This window comes from Oncorhynchus nerka, linkage group LG20 (genome assembly GCF_034236695.1).
Source record: "Oncorhynchus nerka isolate Pitt River linkage group LG20, Oner_Uvic_2.0, whole genome shotgun sequence".
NCBI lineage: Eukaryota > Metazoa > Chordata > Actinopteri > Salmoniformes > Salmonidae > Oncorhynchus > Oncorhynchus nerka.
Window position 1 is genome coordinate 2,999,439 of NC_088415.1, and position 14,693 is coordinate 3,014,131.

A 14,693-nucleotide genomic window follows, 5' to 3' on the forward strand; every position below is an offset into this window, starting at 1 on the left:
AATCCGTCTGTAAACAATTGTTGGAAGAATTACTTGTGTCATGCACAAAGTAGATGTCCTAACCGACTTGCCAAATCTATAGTTAGTTAACAAGAAATTTGTGGGGTGGTTGAAAAATTTGTTTTAATGACTCCAAACTAAGTGATTGTAAACTTGTATTTACCGAATTCATCTGTATATCAACAAATTGGCAAGGGCACAAGAACAGTCTGCAGCACCTGGCCTCACCCTACTCAAATCTAAAGTTAAATGTCTGGTGCGTCTGTCACCAACCAAGGAGGTCCTACAGCAGCACCTAGATCTTCTGCACAGATTCTATCAGACCTGGGCCCTGACAGACCTGGGCCCTGACAGTAAATCTCAGTAAGACAAAAATAATGGTGTTCCAAATAAGGTCCAGTTGCCAGGACCACAAATATCAATTCTACCTAGACACCGTTGCCCTAGAGCACACAAAAAACTATACATACCTCGGCCTAAACATCAGCGCCACAGGTAACTTCCACAAAGCTGTGAACGATCTGAGAGACAAGGCAAGAAGGGCCTTCTATGCCATCAAAGGGAACATCAAATTTGGCTCTGGCTAAAAATAAATATTAATTTATATATTTTTTTCTCCCCAATTTGGTATCCAATTCGTAATTACAGTCTTGTCTCATCGCTACAACTCCCGTAAGAGAGAGAGAGAGAGCTGCAGTCTCAACTTTTTCAGGATGAGGGGAGGACTAAGACAATAGGACAGGCAATAGGCAGAGGAGTATAGAGAGAAAAGGAGAGAGGGAGGACAGAGAAGATGGGGTGAGGAAGGGGGAGAGAAACAGGAAGTACTCATACCTCTTTGGGAGACAGGACAGAGATGTAGTCCTCGTAGATCATGCGTGCCTTCTCCTCCACTGTGTTCTTGTTCATCTCCTGTTTGAGGTCTTCACAGGCCAGCCAGAACAACATGTTCTCCTCGCTGTACTCAGTCCTTAAGAACTCTCTGAACACGTTCCGACCTGCAGGATTCTTCATCAGCTTGTCGAAAGACTGGGACCAGACACTAATCTCCTCTAATGTTGGTTTTGTGCTGAGAGAGAGAGAGAGAGAGAGAGGTTAAATGACTGGGACCAGACTCTAATTCCTCTAAAGTTGGTTTGGTGCTGAGAGAGAGAGAGAGAGAGAGAGAGAGAGAGAGAGAGAGAGAGAGAGAGAGAGAGAGAGAGAGAGAGTTAAATGACTGGGACCAGACACTATTCTCCTCTAATGTTGGTTGGTTTGGTGCTGAGAGAGAGAGAGAGAGAGAGAGAGAGAGAGAGAGAGAGAGAGAGAGAGAGAGAGAGAGAGAGAGAGAGAGAGAGAGAGAGAGAGAGAGAGAGAGAGAGAGAGAGAGAGAGAGAGAGAGAGAGAGAGAGAGAGAGAGAGAGAGAGAGAGAGAGAGAGAGGGTGTAGAGAGAGGGTGTAGAGTGTAGAGGTTAGGGAGAGAGAGAGAGAGAGAGGAGTGTAGAGGTAAATGAGAGTTAGAGAGAGGGTGTAGGGTGTAGAGAGAGAGAAATGAGAGGTTAGGGTGTAGGGTGTAGTGTAGGGTCAGGTTAGGGGTGTAGAGGTTAGGGTGTAGAGGTAAATGTGTAGAGGTTAGGGTGTAGGGTTAGAGGGGTTAGGGTGTAGAGGTAAGGGTGTAGAAATGTGTAGAATGTGTAGGGGTTAGGGTGTAGGGTTAGCTAGGGGTGTAGAGGTTAGGGTGTAGGGGTTAGTGTAGAGGGTGTAAAGGTTAGGGTTAGTGTAGAGGTTAGGGTGTATAGGTTAGAGTGTAGAGGTTAGGGAGGGTGTAGATAGGGTGTAGAGGTTAGGGTGTAGGGTGTAGAGGTAGAAGAGGTTAGTGTAGGGTTAGGGGGTGTAGGGGTGTAGAGGTTAGGGTTTAGCGTGTAGAGGTTAGGGTGTAGGGTTTAGAGGTTAGGGTTTAGAGGTTAGGGTGTAGGTTAGGGTGTAGGTTAGGGTTAGGTGTAGGTTAGGGGTTAGGGTGTAGAGGTTAGGTGTAGAGGTTAGGGTGTAGAGGTTAGAGTGTAGAGGTTAGGGGGGGTTATGTAGAGGTTAGGTGTAGAGGTTAGGGTGTAGAGGTTAGGGTGTAGATGTTAGGGTGTAGGTGTGGAGGTTAGAGGTTAGGGTGTAGAGGTTAGAGTGTAGAGGTTAGTGTAGAGGGTTAGGGTGTAGAGGTTAGGGTTAGAGGTTAGGGTGTAGAGGTTAGGGGTTAGGGTGTAGAGGTTAGGGTGTAGAGCTAGGGTGTAGGTTAGGGTGTAGAGGTTAGAGTGTAGAGGTTAGAGTGTAGAGGTTAGGGTGTAGAGTGTTGAGGTTAGGGTGTAGGGGTTAGAGTGTAGAGGTTAGGGTGTAGAGGTTAGGGTGTAGGGGTGTAGAGGTTATGTTGTAGAGGTTAGGGGTTAGGGTGTAGAGGTTAGGATGTAGGGGTTATGTTGTAGAGGTTGGGGGTTAGTGTGTAGGGGTTAGGTTGTAGGGGTTAGGGTGTAGGGGTTAGTGTGTAGGGGTTAGGTTGTAGGGTTAGGGTGTAGGGGTTAGGTTGTAGGGGTTAGGGTGTAGAGGTTAGGGTGTAGAGGTTAGGGTGTAGATGTTAGGGTGTAGGGTGTAGAGGTTAGAGTGTAGAGGTTAGAGTGTAGAGGTTAGAGTGTAGAGGTTAGAGTGTAGAGGTTAGAGTGTAGAGGTTAGGGTGTAGGGGTTAGAGTGTAGAGGTTAGGGTGTAGAGGTTACGATGTAGGGTGTAGAGGTTAGGGTGTAGAGGTTATGTTGTAGAGGTTAGGGGTTAGGGTGTAGAGGTTAGGATGTAGGGGTTATGTTGTAGAGGTTAGGGGTTAGTGTGTAGGGGTTAGGTTGTAGGGGTTAGGGTGTAGGGGTTAGTGTTAGGGGTTAGGTTGTAGGGGTTAGGGTGTAGGGGTTAGTGTGTAGGGGTTAGGGTGTAGGGGTTAGGTGTAGGGGTTAGGTTGTAGGGGTTAGGGGTTAGGGTGTAGGGGTTAGGGTGTAGGGGGTTAGGTTGTAGGGGTTAGGTTGTAGGGGTTAGGGTGTAGGGGGTTAGGGTGTAGGGGTTAGGTTGTAGGGGTTAGGTAGGGGTTAGGGTGTAGGGGTTAGTGTGTAGGGGTTAGGGTGTAGGGGTTAGGGTGGATGGGTTAGGGTGTAGGGGTTAGGTTGTAGGGGTTAGGGTGTAGGGGTTAGGGGTTGGGTGTAGGGGATAGGGTGTAGGGTTAGGGTGTAGGGTGTAGGGTGTAGGGTTAGTTAGTGTAGGGTTAGAGTGTAGAGGTTAGGGTGTAGAGGTTAGGGTGTGTGTAGGGTTAGGGTTTAGCGTGTAGAGGTTAGGGTGTAGGGTTTAGAGGTTAGTTTAGAGGTTAGGGTGTAGAGATTAGGGGTTAGGGGTGTAGGGGATAGGGTTAGGGTTAGGTGTTAGGGGTTAGAGTAGAGGTTACGGTGAACAGGTTAGAGTTCAGAGGTTAGGGGTTAGGTGTAGAGGTTAGGGTGTAGAGGTTAGAGTGTAGAGGTTAGAGTGTAGAGGTTAGGGTGTAGAGGTTAGGGTGTAGAGGTTAGGGTGTAGAGGTTAGGCTGCAGAGGTTAGGGTGTAGAGTGTTGAGGTTAGGGTGTAGGGGTTAGAGTGTAGAGGTTAGGTGTAGAGGTTAGGGTGTAGATGTTAGGGTGTAGATGTTAGGGTGTAGGGTGTAGAGGTTAGGGTGTAGAGGTTAGGGTGTAGAGGTTAGGGTGTAGAGGTTAGGGTGTAGATGTTAGGGTGTAGGGTGTAGAGGTTAGAGTGTAGAGGTTAGAGTGTAGAGGTTAGAGTGTAGAGGTTAGAGTGTAGAGGTTAGGTGTAGAGGTTAGGCTGTAGAGGTTAGGGTGTAGGGTTGAGGTTAGGGTGTGTAGGGGTTAGAGTGTGTTAGGGTGTAGAGGTTACGATGTGTAGAGGTTAGAGTGTAGAGGTTAGATGTAGGGTGTAGAGGTTAGGGTGTAGGGTTACAATGTGTAGAGGTTAGAGTGTAGAGGTTAGGGTGTAGAGGTTAGGAGTGTAGAGGTTAGGTGTGGGAGGTTAGGTGTAGGGTGTAGAGGTTAGGGTTTAGGGTGTGAGGTTAGGGTGTAGGGTTTAGAGGTTAGGGTTTAGGTTAGGGTGTAGAGATTAGAGGTTAGGGTGTAGGGGATAGGGTGTATAGGTTAGGGGTGTAGGGGTTAGGGTGTAGGGGTTAGGGTGTAGGGGGGTTAGTGTGTAGGGGTTAGGTTGTAGGGGTTAGTGGAGGGTTAGGGTGTAGGGGTTAGGGTGTAGGGGTTAGGTTGTAGGGGTTAGGTTGTAGGGGTTAGGGTGTAGGGGTTAGTGTGTAGGGGTTAGGTTGTAGGGGTTAGGGTGGATGGGTTAGGGTGTAGGGGTTAGTTGTAGGGGTTAGGGTGTAGGGGTTAGGGGTTAGGGTGTAGGGGATAGGTGTAGAGGTTAGGGTGTAGGGTGTAGGGTGTAGGGTTAGAGTGTAGAGGTTAGAGTGTGAGGTTAGGGTGTAGGGTTAGGGTGTAGGTGTAGGTTAGGGTTTAGCGTGTAGAGGTTAGGGTGTAGGGTTTTAGAGGTTAGGGTTTAGAGGTTAGGGTGTAGGGGATAGGTGTATAGGTTACGGTGTAGGAATTGGGAGTAGAGGTTACGGTGAACAGGTTAGAGTGTAGAGGTTAGGGGTTAGGGTGTAGAGGTTAGGGTGTAGAGGTTAGAGTGTAGAGGTTAGAGTGTAGAGGTTAGGGTGTAGAGGTTAGGGTGTAGAGGTTATGTTTACATTTACATTTACATTTAAGTCATTTAGCAGACGCTCTTATCCAGAGCGACTTACAAATTGGTGCTTTCACCTTATTTGTAGAGGTTAGGGGTTAGTGTGTAGGGGTTAGGATGTAGGGGTTATGTTGTAGAGGTTAGGGGTTAGTGTGTAGGGGTTAGGTTGTAGGGGTTAGGTGTAGGGGTTAGGGTGTAGGGGTTAGGTTGTAGGGGTTAGGGTGTAGGGGTTAGGTGTATGGGTTAGGTTGTAGGGGTTAGTGTGTAGGGGTTAGGTTGTAGGGGTTAGGGTGTAGGGGTTAGGGTGAGGGGTTAGTGTGTAGGGGTTAGGGTGTAGGGGTTAGGTGTAGGGGTTAGGTTGTAGGGAGGTTAGGTAGGGGTTAGGGGTTAGGGTGTAGGGGTTAGGGTGTAGGGGTTAGGTTGTAGGGGTTAGGTTGTAGGGGTTAGGGTGTAGGGGTTAGGGTGTAGGGGCTAGGTTGTAGGGGTTAGGTGTAGGGGTTAGGGTGTAGGGGTTAGGTTGTAGGGGTTAGGTTGTAGGGTTAGGGGTAGGGGTTAGGGGTTAGGGTGTAGGGGTTAGGTGTAGGGTTAGGTTGTAGGGGTTAGGTGTAGGTTAGGGTGTAGGGGTTAGTGTGTAGGGGTTAGGGTGTAGGGTTTAGTGTGTGGGGGTTAGGGTGTAGGGGTTAGGTTGTAGGGGTTAGGGGTTATGGTGTAGGGGTTAGTGTAGGGGTTAGGTTGTAGGGGTTAGGTGTAGGGGTTAGGTGTAGGGGTTAGGGTGTAGGGGTTAGGGGTTAGGGTGTAGGGGTTAGGTTGTAGGGTGAAGTTGTAGGGGTTAGGGTGTAGGGGTTAGGGTGTAGGGGTTAGTTGTAGGGGTTAGGTGTAGGGGTTAGGGATTAGGTGTAGGGGTTAGGGTGTAGGGTTTAGGTTGTAGTGTTAGGGTGTTGGGGTAGGGTGTAGGGGTTAGTGTGTAGGGGTTAGGTTGTTGGGGTTAGGTTGTAGGTTAGGGTGAAGGGGTTAGGGGTTAGGGTTAGGGGTTAGGGTGTAGGGGTTAGGTTGTAGGGGTTAGGTTGTAGGGGTTAGGGTGTAGGGGTTAGTGTGTAGGGGTTAGGGTGTAGGGGTTAGGGTGTAGGGGTTAGGTTGTAGGGTTAGGTTGTAGGGTTAGGTTGTAGGGGTTAGGGTGTAGGGGTTAGGGTGTAGGGTTTAGGGGTTAGGGTGCAGGGGTTAGGTTGTAGGGGTTAGGGTGTAGGGGTTAGTGTGTTAGAGGGGTTAGGGTGTAGGGGTTAGGGGTTAGGGTGTAGGGTGTAGGTTAGGTTAGGGGTTAGGTTGTAGGGGTTAGGGTGTAGGGTTTGGGGTTAGGGTGCAGGGGTTAGGGTTGTAGGGGTTAGTGTGTAGGGTTAGGGTGTAGGGGTTAGGTTGTAGGGGTTAGGGTGTAGGGGTTAGGTTGTAGGGGTTAGGGTGTAGGGGTTAGGGTGTAGGGGCTTAGGGGTTGTAGGGTTAGGTAGGGGTTAGTGTAGGGGTTAGGTAGGGGTTAGGGTGTGGGGTTAGGTTGTAGGTTAGGTTGTAGGGGTTAGGGTGGAGGGGTTAGGTTGTAGGGGTTAGGTTGTAGGGGTTAGGGTGTAGGGTTAGGGGTTAGGGTGTAGGGGATAGGGTGTAGAGGTTAGGGTGTAGGGTGTAGAGGTTAGAGTGTAGAGGTTAGAGTGTAGAGGTTAGGGTGTAGAGGTTAGGGTGTAGGGGTGTAGAGGTTAGGGTTTAGCGTGTAGAGGTTAGGGTGTAGGGTTTAGAGGTTAGGGTTTAGAGGTTAGGGTGTAGAGATTAGAGGTTAGGGTGTAGGGGATAGGGTGTATAGGTTACGGTGTAGAGGTTACGGAGTAGAGGTTACGGTGAACAGGTTAGAGTGTAGAGGTTAGGGGTTAGGGGTAGAGGGTTGAGGTTAGGAGGTAGAGGGTTAGAGTGTAGAGGTTAGGGTGTAGAGGTTAGGAGGTGTAGAGGTTAGCTGCAGGGGGGTTAGAGTGTTGAGGTTAGGGTGTAGGGGTTAGAGTGTAGTTAGGGTGTAGGGTTAGGGTGTGTTAGGGTGTAGATGTTAGGGTGTAGGTTAGGTTAGGGTGTAGTTAGAGGTAGAGGTTAGGGTGTAGAGGTTAGGGTGTAGAGGTTAGGGTGTAGGGTTAGGGTGTAGAGGTTAGGTGTAGATGGGGTTAGGGTGTAGAGGTTAGAGTGTAGAGGTTAGAGTGTAGAGGTTAGAGTGTAGAGGTTAGGAGTGTTAGAGGTTAGGCTGTAGAGGTTAGGGTGTAGAGGTTGAGGTTAGTGTAGGGGTTAGAGTGTAGAGGTTAGGGTGTAGAGGTTAGAGGTTAGAGTGTAGAGGTTATCTTTACATTTACATTTACATTTAAGTCATTTAGCAGACGCTCTTATCAGGGCTTACAAATGGGCTTTCACCTTATTTGTAGAGGTTAGGGGTTAGTGTGTAGGGGTTAGGATGTAGGGGTTATGTTGTAGGGTTAGGGGTTAGTGTGTAGGGGTTAGGTTGTAGGGGTTAGGGTGTAGGGGTTAGTGTGTAGGGGTTAGGTTGTAGGGGTTAGGGTGTAGGGGTTAGGGTGTAGGGGTTAGGTTGTAGGGTGTAGGGGTTAGGTGTAGGGGTTAGTGTGTGGGGTTAGGGTGTAGGGGTTAGGGTGTATGGGTTAGGTTGTAGGGGTTAGTGTTAGGGGTTAGGGTGTAGGGGTTAGTGTGTAGGGGTTAGTGTGTAGGGGTTAGGGTGTAGGGGTTAGGGTGTAGGGGTTAGGTTGTAGGGGTTAGGTTGTAGGGTTAGGGTGTAGGGGTTAGGGTGTAGGGGTTAGGTTGTAGGGGTTAGGTTGTAGGGGGTTAGGGTGTAGGGGTTAGTGTAGGGTTAGGGTAGGGGTTAGGGTGTAAAGGGGTTAGGGGTTAGGGGCGTAGGGGTTAGGGTGTAGGGGTTAGGTTGTAGGGGTTAGGGTGTAGGGTTAGGTTGTAGGGGTTAGGGTGTAGGGGTTAGTGTGTAGGGGTTAGGGTGTAGGGTTTAGTGTGTGGGGGGTTAGGTGTAGGGGTTAGGTTGTAGGGGTTAGGGGTTATGGTGTAGGGGTTAGTGTGTGTAGGGGTTAGGTTGTAGGGGTTAGGTGTAGGGGTTAGGGTGTAGGGGTTAGGTTGTAGGGGTTAGGTGTAGGGGTTAGGGGTTAGGGTGTAGGGGTTAGGTTGTAGGGGTGAAGTTGTAGGGGTTAGGGTGTAGGGGTTAGGGGTTAGGTTGTAGGGGTTAGGTGTAGGGGTTAGGGATTAGGGTGTAGGGGTTAGGGTGTAGGGTTTAGTTGTAGGGGTTAGGGTTGTTAGGGTGTAGGGGTTAGTGTGTAGGGGTTAGGTTGTTGGGGTTAGGGTTATAGGGGTTAGGGTTAGGGGTTAGGGTTGTGTAGGGGTTAGGGTGTAGGTTGTAGGGGTAGGGGTTAGTGTGTAGGGGTTAGGGTGTAGGGGTTAGGTTGTAGGGGTTAGGTTGTAGGGGTTAGGTTGTAGGTTAGGGTGTAGGGTAGGGTTTAGGGGTTAGGGTGCAGGGGTTAGGTTGTAGGGGTTAGGGTGTAGGGGTTAGGTGTGGGGTTAGGGTGTAGGGTTAGGTTGTAGGGGTTAGGGTGGTGTTGTAGGGTTAGGGTGTAGGGGTTAGTGTGTGTTAGGGGTTAGGTTGTAGGGGTTAGGGGTTATGTGTAGGGGTTAGTGTGTTAGGGGTTAGGTTGTAGGGGTTAGTGTAGGGTTAGGGTGTTTGTAGGGGTTAGTGTAGGGGTTAGGTTGTAGGGGTTAGGGTGTAGGGGTTAGGGTGTAGGGGTTAGGGTGTAGGGGTTAGGTTGTAGGGGTTAGGTTGTAGGGGTTAGGTTGTAGGGGTTAGGGTGTAGGGGTTAGGGGTTAGGGTGTAGGGTTTAGGTTGTAGGGGTTAGGGTGTAGGGTTAGTGTGTAGGGGTTAGGTTGTTGGGGTTAGGTTGTAGGGTTAGGGTGAAGGGGTTAGGGTGTAGGGGTTAGGGGTTAGGGTGGGGGCTAGGTTGTAGGGGTTAGGGGTTAGGGTGTAGGGGTTAGTGTAGGGGTTAGGGTGTAGGGGTTAGGGTGTAGGGGTTAGGTTGTAGGGGTTAGGGTGTAGGGGTTAGGTTGTAGGGGTTAGGTTGTAGGGTTAGGGTGTAGGGTTAGGGTGTAGGGGTTAGGTGTAGGGGGGTTGGGGTTAGGGGTTAGGGTGTAGGGGTTAGGGTGTAGGGGTTAGGTTGTAGGGGTTAGGGTGTAGGGGTTAGGTTGTAGGGTTAGGGTGTAGGGGTTAGTGTGTAGGGGTTAGGGTGTAGGGTTTAGTGTGTGGGGTTAGGGTGTAGGGGTTAGGTTGTGTTAGGGTTATGGTGTAGGGGTTAGTGTGTAGGGGTTAGGTTGTAGGGGTTAGGTGTAGGGGTTAGGGGTGTAGGGGTTAGGTTGTAGGGTTAGGGTGTAGGGGTTAGGGTTAGGGTGTAGGGGTTAGGTTGTAGGGGTTAGGTTGTAGGGGTTAGGGTGTAGGGGTTAGGGTGTAGGGGAGTTAGGTTGTAGGGGTTAGGGTGTAGGGTTAGGGATTAGGGTGTAGGGGTTAGGGTGTAGGGTTTAGGTTGTAGGGGTTAGGGTGTTGGGGTTAGGGTGTAGGGGTTAGGGTGTAGGGGGGTTAGGTTGTTAGGGGTTAGGGGTTGTAGGGGTTAGGGTGTAGGGGTTAGTGTGTAGGGGTTAGGTTGTTAGGGGTTAGGGTGAGGGGTTAGGGTGTAGGGTTAGGTTGTAGGGGTGTAGGGTTAGTGTAGGGGTTAGGGTGTGTTAGGGGGGTTAGGGGTGGGTTAGGGGTTAGGTGTAGGGGTTAGTTAGGGGTTAGGGGGGTTAGGGGTTGGGGGTTAGGTTGTAGGGGTTAGGGTGTAGGGGTTAGGGTGTAGGGGTTAGGTTGTAGGGGTTAGGTTATAGGGGTTAGGGTGTGGGGGGGTTAGGGGTTAGGGTGTAGGGGTTGTGTAGGGGTTAGGTTGTAGGGGTTAGGGGTGTAGGGGTTAGGTTGTAGGGGTTAGTTAGTGTGTAGGGGTTAGGGTGTAGGGTTTAGGTGTGGGGTTAGGTGTAGGGGTTAGGTTGTAGGGGTTAGGGGTTATGGTGTAGGTTAGTGTGTAGGGGTTAGGTTGTAGGGGTTAGGGTGTAGGGGGTTAGGGTGTAGGGTTAGGTTGTAGGGGTTAGGGTGTAGGGTTTAGGGGTTAGGGTGTAGGGGTTAGGTTGTAGGGGTTAGGGTGTAGGGGTTAGGGTGTAGGGGGTTAGGGTGTAGGGGTTAGGGTGTAGGGGTTAGGTTGTAGGGGTTAGGGTGTAGGGGTTAGGGATTAGGTGTAGGGGTTAGGGTGTAGGGTTTAGGTTGTAGGGGTTAGGGTGTTGGGGTTAGGGTGTAGGGGTTAGTAGTAGGGTTAGGTTGTTGGGGTTAGGTTGTAGGGGTTAGGGTGAAGGGGTTAGGGGTTAGGGTGTAGGGGTTAAGTGTAGGGGTTAGAATAGGTGTGGGGTTAGTGTGTAGGGTTAGGGTGTAGGGTTAGGGGTGTAGGGGTTAGGTTGTAGGGGTTAGGTTGTAGGGGTTAGGTTGTAGGGGTTAGGGTGTAGGGTTAGGGTGTAGGGTGTAGGGGTTTAGGGGTTAGGGCAGGGGGTTAGGTTGTAGGGTTAGGGTGTAGGGGTTAGTGTGTAGGGGTTAGGGTGTAGGGGGTTAGGTTGTAGGGGTTAGGGTGTAGGGGTTAGGTTGTAGGGGTTAGGGTGTAGGGGTTAGTGTGTAGGGGTTAGGGTGTAGGGGTGTTAGGGGTTAGGTTGTAGGGGTTAGGGGTTATGGTGTAGGGGTTAGTGTGTTGGGGTTAGGTTGTAGGGGTTAGGGTGTAGGGGTTAGGGTGTAGGGGTTAGGTTGTAGGGGTTAGGGTGTAGGGTTAGGTTGTAGGGTTGTGTAGGGGTTAGGTGTAGGGGTTAGGGTGTGTGTAGGGGTTAGGGTGTAGGGGTTAGGTTGTAGGGGTTAGGGTGTAGGGGTTAGGTGTAGGGGTTAGGTTGTTGGGGTTAGGTTGTAGGGGTTAGGGTGTTAGGGTGTTAGGGGTTAGGGTGTAGGGGTTAGGGTGTAGGGGTTAGGTTGTAGGGGTTAGGGGTTAGGGGTTAGTGTGTAGGGGTTAGGGTGTAGGGGTTAGGGGTTAGGGTGTAGGGGTTAGGTTGTAGGGGTTAGGGTGTAGGGGTTAGGTTGTAGGGGTTAGGGTGTAGGGGTTAGGTTGTAGGGGTTAGGGTGTAGGGGTTAGGGTGTAGGGGTTAGTGTGTAGGGGTTAGTGTGTAGGGGTTAGGGTGTAGGGGTTAGGGGTCTCACCTAGGTTCACAGTTTGATATGGTCTCCAGATGTGTCTCCAGGGATTTCCTCCTTCTGTCCTCTTCATTCCTAACAGTGAAACTACAAGGTGGTGAAACTACATCACAGCACTTTCACATAGACACACAGACGCTCACTCACTCACTCACTCACTCACTCACTCACTCACTCACTCACTCACTCACTCACTCACTCACTCACTCACTCACTCACTCACTCACCACTCCCTCACTCACTCACTCGTCCACTCAGTTCGCCCACTCACTCACTCGCCCACTCACTCACCCACTCACTTACTCGTCCACTCACTCGCCCACTCACTCACTCGCCCACTCACTCACTCGTCCACTCACTCACTCACTCCACTCACTCACTCACTCACTCACTCACTCACTCACTCACTCACTCACTCACTCACTCGTCCACTCACTCGCCCACTCACTCACTCACCCACTCACTCACTCACTCACTCACTCACTCACTCACTCACTCACTCGCCCACCACCCACTCACTCACTCACAGGGTTGGGGAGTAATGGATTAAATGTAATATATAGAGAGGGAGTAATGGATTAAATGTAATATATTGTAATCAGATTACAGATATTTTGTAAAAACTAGATTATTACTTCTAGGATTACTTTAATATTCAGAAAGTTTGTTTGCTATATCTTTCAGTGATCTTTGACACCTTTCGGTTTTCTTAATGACACCACAAGGCAGGCATCACTACGATGACACACGAAATGCGTTTGATGGATCGCGTGGAAAGAGCAGAATAGGCTTTTTGTAGGCTACAGTCCAAGCTAGATCTTCCAAAGGTGTGACTACCAAAGGTGTGACTGCCAAAGATGTGACTGCCAAAGGTGTGACTACCAGAGGTGTGACTGCCAAAGGTGTGACTTCCAGAGGTGTGACTACCAAAGGTGTGACTACAGAAGGTGTGACTAACAGAGGTGTGACTGCCAAAGGTGTGACTGCCAAAGGTGTGACTGCCAAGGTGTGACTGCAAAGGTGTGACTGCCAAAGGTGTGACTGCCAAAGGTGTGACTGCCAGAGGTGTGACTGCCAGAGGTGTGACTGCCAGAGGTGTGACTGCCAAAGGTGTGACTGCCAGAGGTGTGACTGCCAAAGGTGTGACTGCCAGAGGTGTGACTGCCAAAGGTGTGACTGCCAGAGGTGTGACTACCAAAGGTGTGACTGCCAAAGGTGTGACTGCCAGAGGTGTGACTGCCAAGGGTGTGACTGCTAAAGGTGTGACTGCCAGAGGTGTGACTGCAAAGGTGTGACTGCCAAAGGTGTGACTGCCAGAGGTGTGACTGCCAGAGGTGTGACTGCCAAAGGTGTGACTGCCAAAGGTGTGACTGCCAAGGGTGTGACTGCTAAAGGTGTGACTGCCAGAGGTGTGACTGCCAAAGGTGTGACTGCCAAAGGTGTGACTGCCAGAGGTGTGACTGCCAGAGGTGTGACTGCCAGAGGTGTGACTGCCAGAGGTGTGACTGCTAAAGGTGTGACTGCCAGAGGTGTGACTGCCAAAGGTGTGACTGCCAGAGGTGTGACTACCAAAGGTGTGACTGCCAAAGGTGTGACTGCCAAAGGTGTGACTGCCAAGGGTGTGACTGCTAAAGGTGTGACTGCCAGAGGTGTGACTGCCAGAGGTGTGACTACCAAAGGTGTGACTGCTAAAGGTGTGACTGCCAGAGGTGTGACTGCCAAAGGTGTGACTGCCAAAGGTGTGACTGCCAGAGGTGTGACTACCAAAGGTGTGACTGCCAAAGGTGTGACTGCCAAGGGTGTGACTGCTAAAGGTGTGACTGCCCGAGGTGTGACTGCCAAAGGTGTGACTGCCAAAGGTGTGACTGCCAGAGGTGTGACTGCCAAAGGTGTGACTGCCAGAGGTGTGACTGCCAAAGGTGTGACTACCAAAGGTGTGACTGCCAAAGGTGTGACTGCCAGAGGTGTGACTGCCAAGGTGTGACTAAAACAGCTGCATATTATCAAAACATCAAAGTGTCACAACAACAAGAACAACAACAATAGGCCTATAGCAAATGCAGCATATGTCATTCTGTCAGGCCCTGATCTGTTTCACCTGTCTTTGTGATTGTCTCCACCCACCCCCAGGTGTGGTCCTGTTTTCCCCTTTAGTCCCCGGTGTATTTATCCCTGTGTTTCCTGTCTCTCTGTGCCAGTGTATTTATCCCTGTGTTTCCTGTCTCTCTGTGTTAGTGTATTTATCCCTGTGTTTCCTGTCTCTCTGTGTCAGTGTATTTATCCCTGTGTTTCCTGTCTCTCTGTGCCAGTGTATTTATCCCTGTGTTTCCTGTCTCTCTGTGTTAGTGTATTTATCCCTGTGTTTCCTGTCTCTCTGTGTCAATTCCTCTTGTTCTCCCCATTAGTCCCCAGTGTATTTATCCCTGTGTTTCCTGTCTCTCTGTGTCAGTTCCTCTTGTTCTCCCCATTAGTACCCAGTGTATTTATCCCTGTGTTTCCTGTCTCTCTGTGCCAGTTCATCTTGTTCTCCCTATTAGTCCCCGGTGTATTTATCCCTGTGTTTCCCGTCTCTCTGTGCCAGTGTATTTATCCCTGTGTTTCCTGTCTCACTGAGACAGTGTATTTATCCCTGTGTTTCCTGTCTCTCTGTGCCAGTGTATTTATCCCTGTGTTTCCTGTCTCTCTGTGCCAGTGTATTTATCCCTGTGTTTCCTGTCTCACTGAGACAGTGTATTTATCCCTGTGTTTCCTGTCTCTCTGTGCCAGTGTATTTATCCCTGTGTTTCCTGTCTCTCTGTGCCAGTGTATTTATCCCTGTGTTTCCTGTCTCACTGAGACAGTGTATTTATCCCTGTGTTTCCTGTCTCTCTGTGTCAGTTCCTCTTGTTCTCCCCTACGTCTGGTAAGACGAAGGGTGGGGGTGTGTGTCTATTTGTCAATAACAGCTGGTGCGCGATGTCTACTATTAAAGAAGCCTCGAGGTATTGCTCGCCTGAGGTAGAGTATCTCATGATAATCTGTAGACCACACTATCTACCAAGAGAGTTCTCATCTATATTATTCGTAGCCATCTATTTACCATCACAAACCGATGCTGGCACTAAGACCCCACTCAACCAGCTGTATAAGGCCATAAGCAAACAAGAAAATGCTCCTAATGGCCTGGGGACTTTAATGCAGGTAAACTTAAATCCGTTTTACCTCATTTCTACCAGCATGTAACATGCGCAACCAGAGAAAAAAAAACTCTAGATCACTTTTACTCCGCACACAGAGATGCATACAAAGCTCTCCCTCGCCCTCCATTTGGCAAATCTGACCATAATTCTATCCACCTGATTCCTGCTTACAAGCAAATATTAAAGCAGGAAGTACCAGTGACTCTCTCAATAGGGAAGTGGTCTGATGATGCGGATGCTAAGCTACAGGATTGTTTTGCTAGCACAGACTGGAATAGGGTCAGGGATTTATCCAATGACATTGAGGAGTATACCACCTCAGTCATCGGCTGCTACGCTACAGGATTGTTTTGCTAGCACAGACTGGAATAGGGTCAGGGATTTATCCAATGACATTGAGGAGTACACCACCTCAGTCATCGGCTTC

The 14,693-nt window shown here is 49.9% G+C and overlaps 1 protein-coding gene across 3 annotated transcripts in view; it reads right to left on the bottom strand.

Moving 5' to 3' along the window:
* Positions 1-14,693, bottom strand: part of LOC135562782 (regulator of G-protein signaling 20-like) — a 251,854-nt gene that overhangs the window by 113,984 nt on the left and 123,177 nt on the right. For all 3 annotated transcript variants that reach the window (XM_065005127.1, XM_065005126.1, XM_065005124.1), the window contains exons 4-5: positions 11,094-11,162; positions 835-1,069 (exon numbers count right to left, since the gene is read on the bottom strand). In XM_065005127.1, coding sequence (XP_064861199.1) covers positions 835-1,069; positions 11,094-11,162 — 304 coding nt within the window. The remainder of the gene's footprint in view (positions 1-834; positions 1,070-11,093; positions 11,163-14,693) is intronic.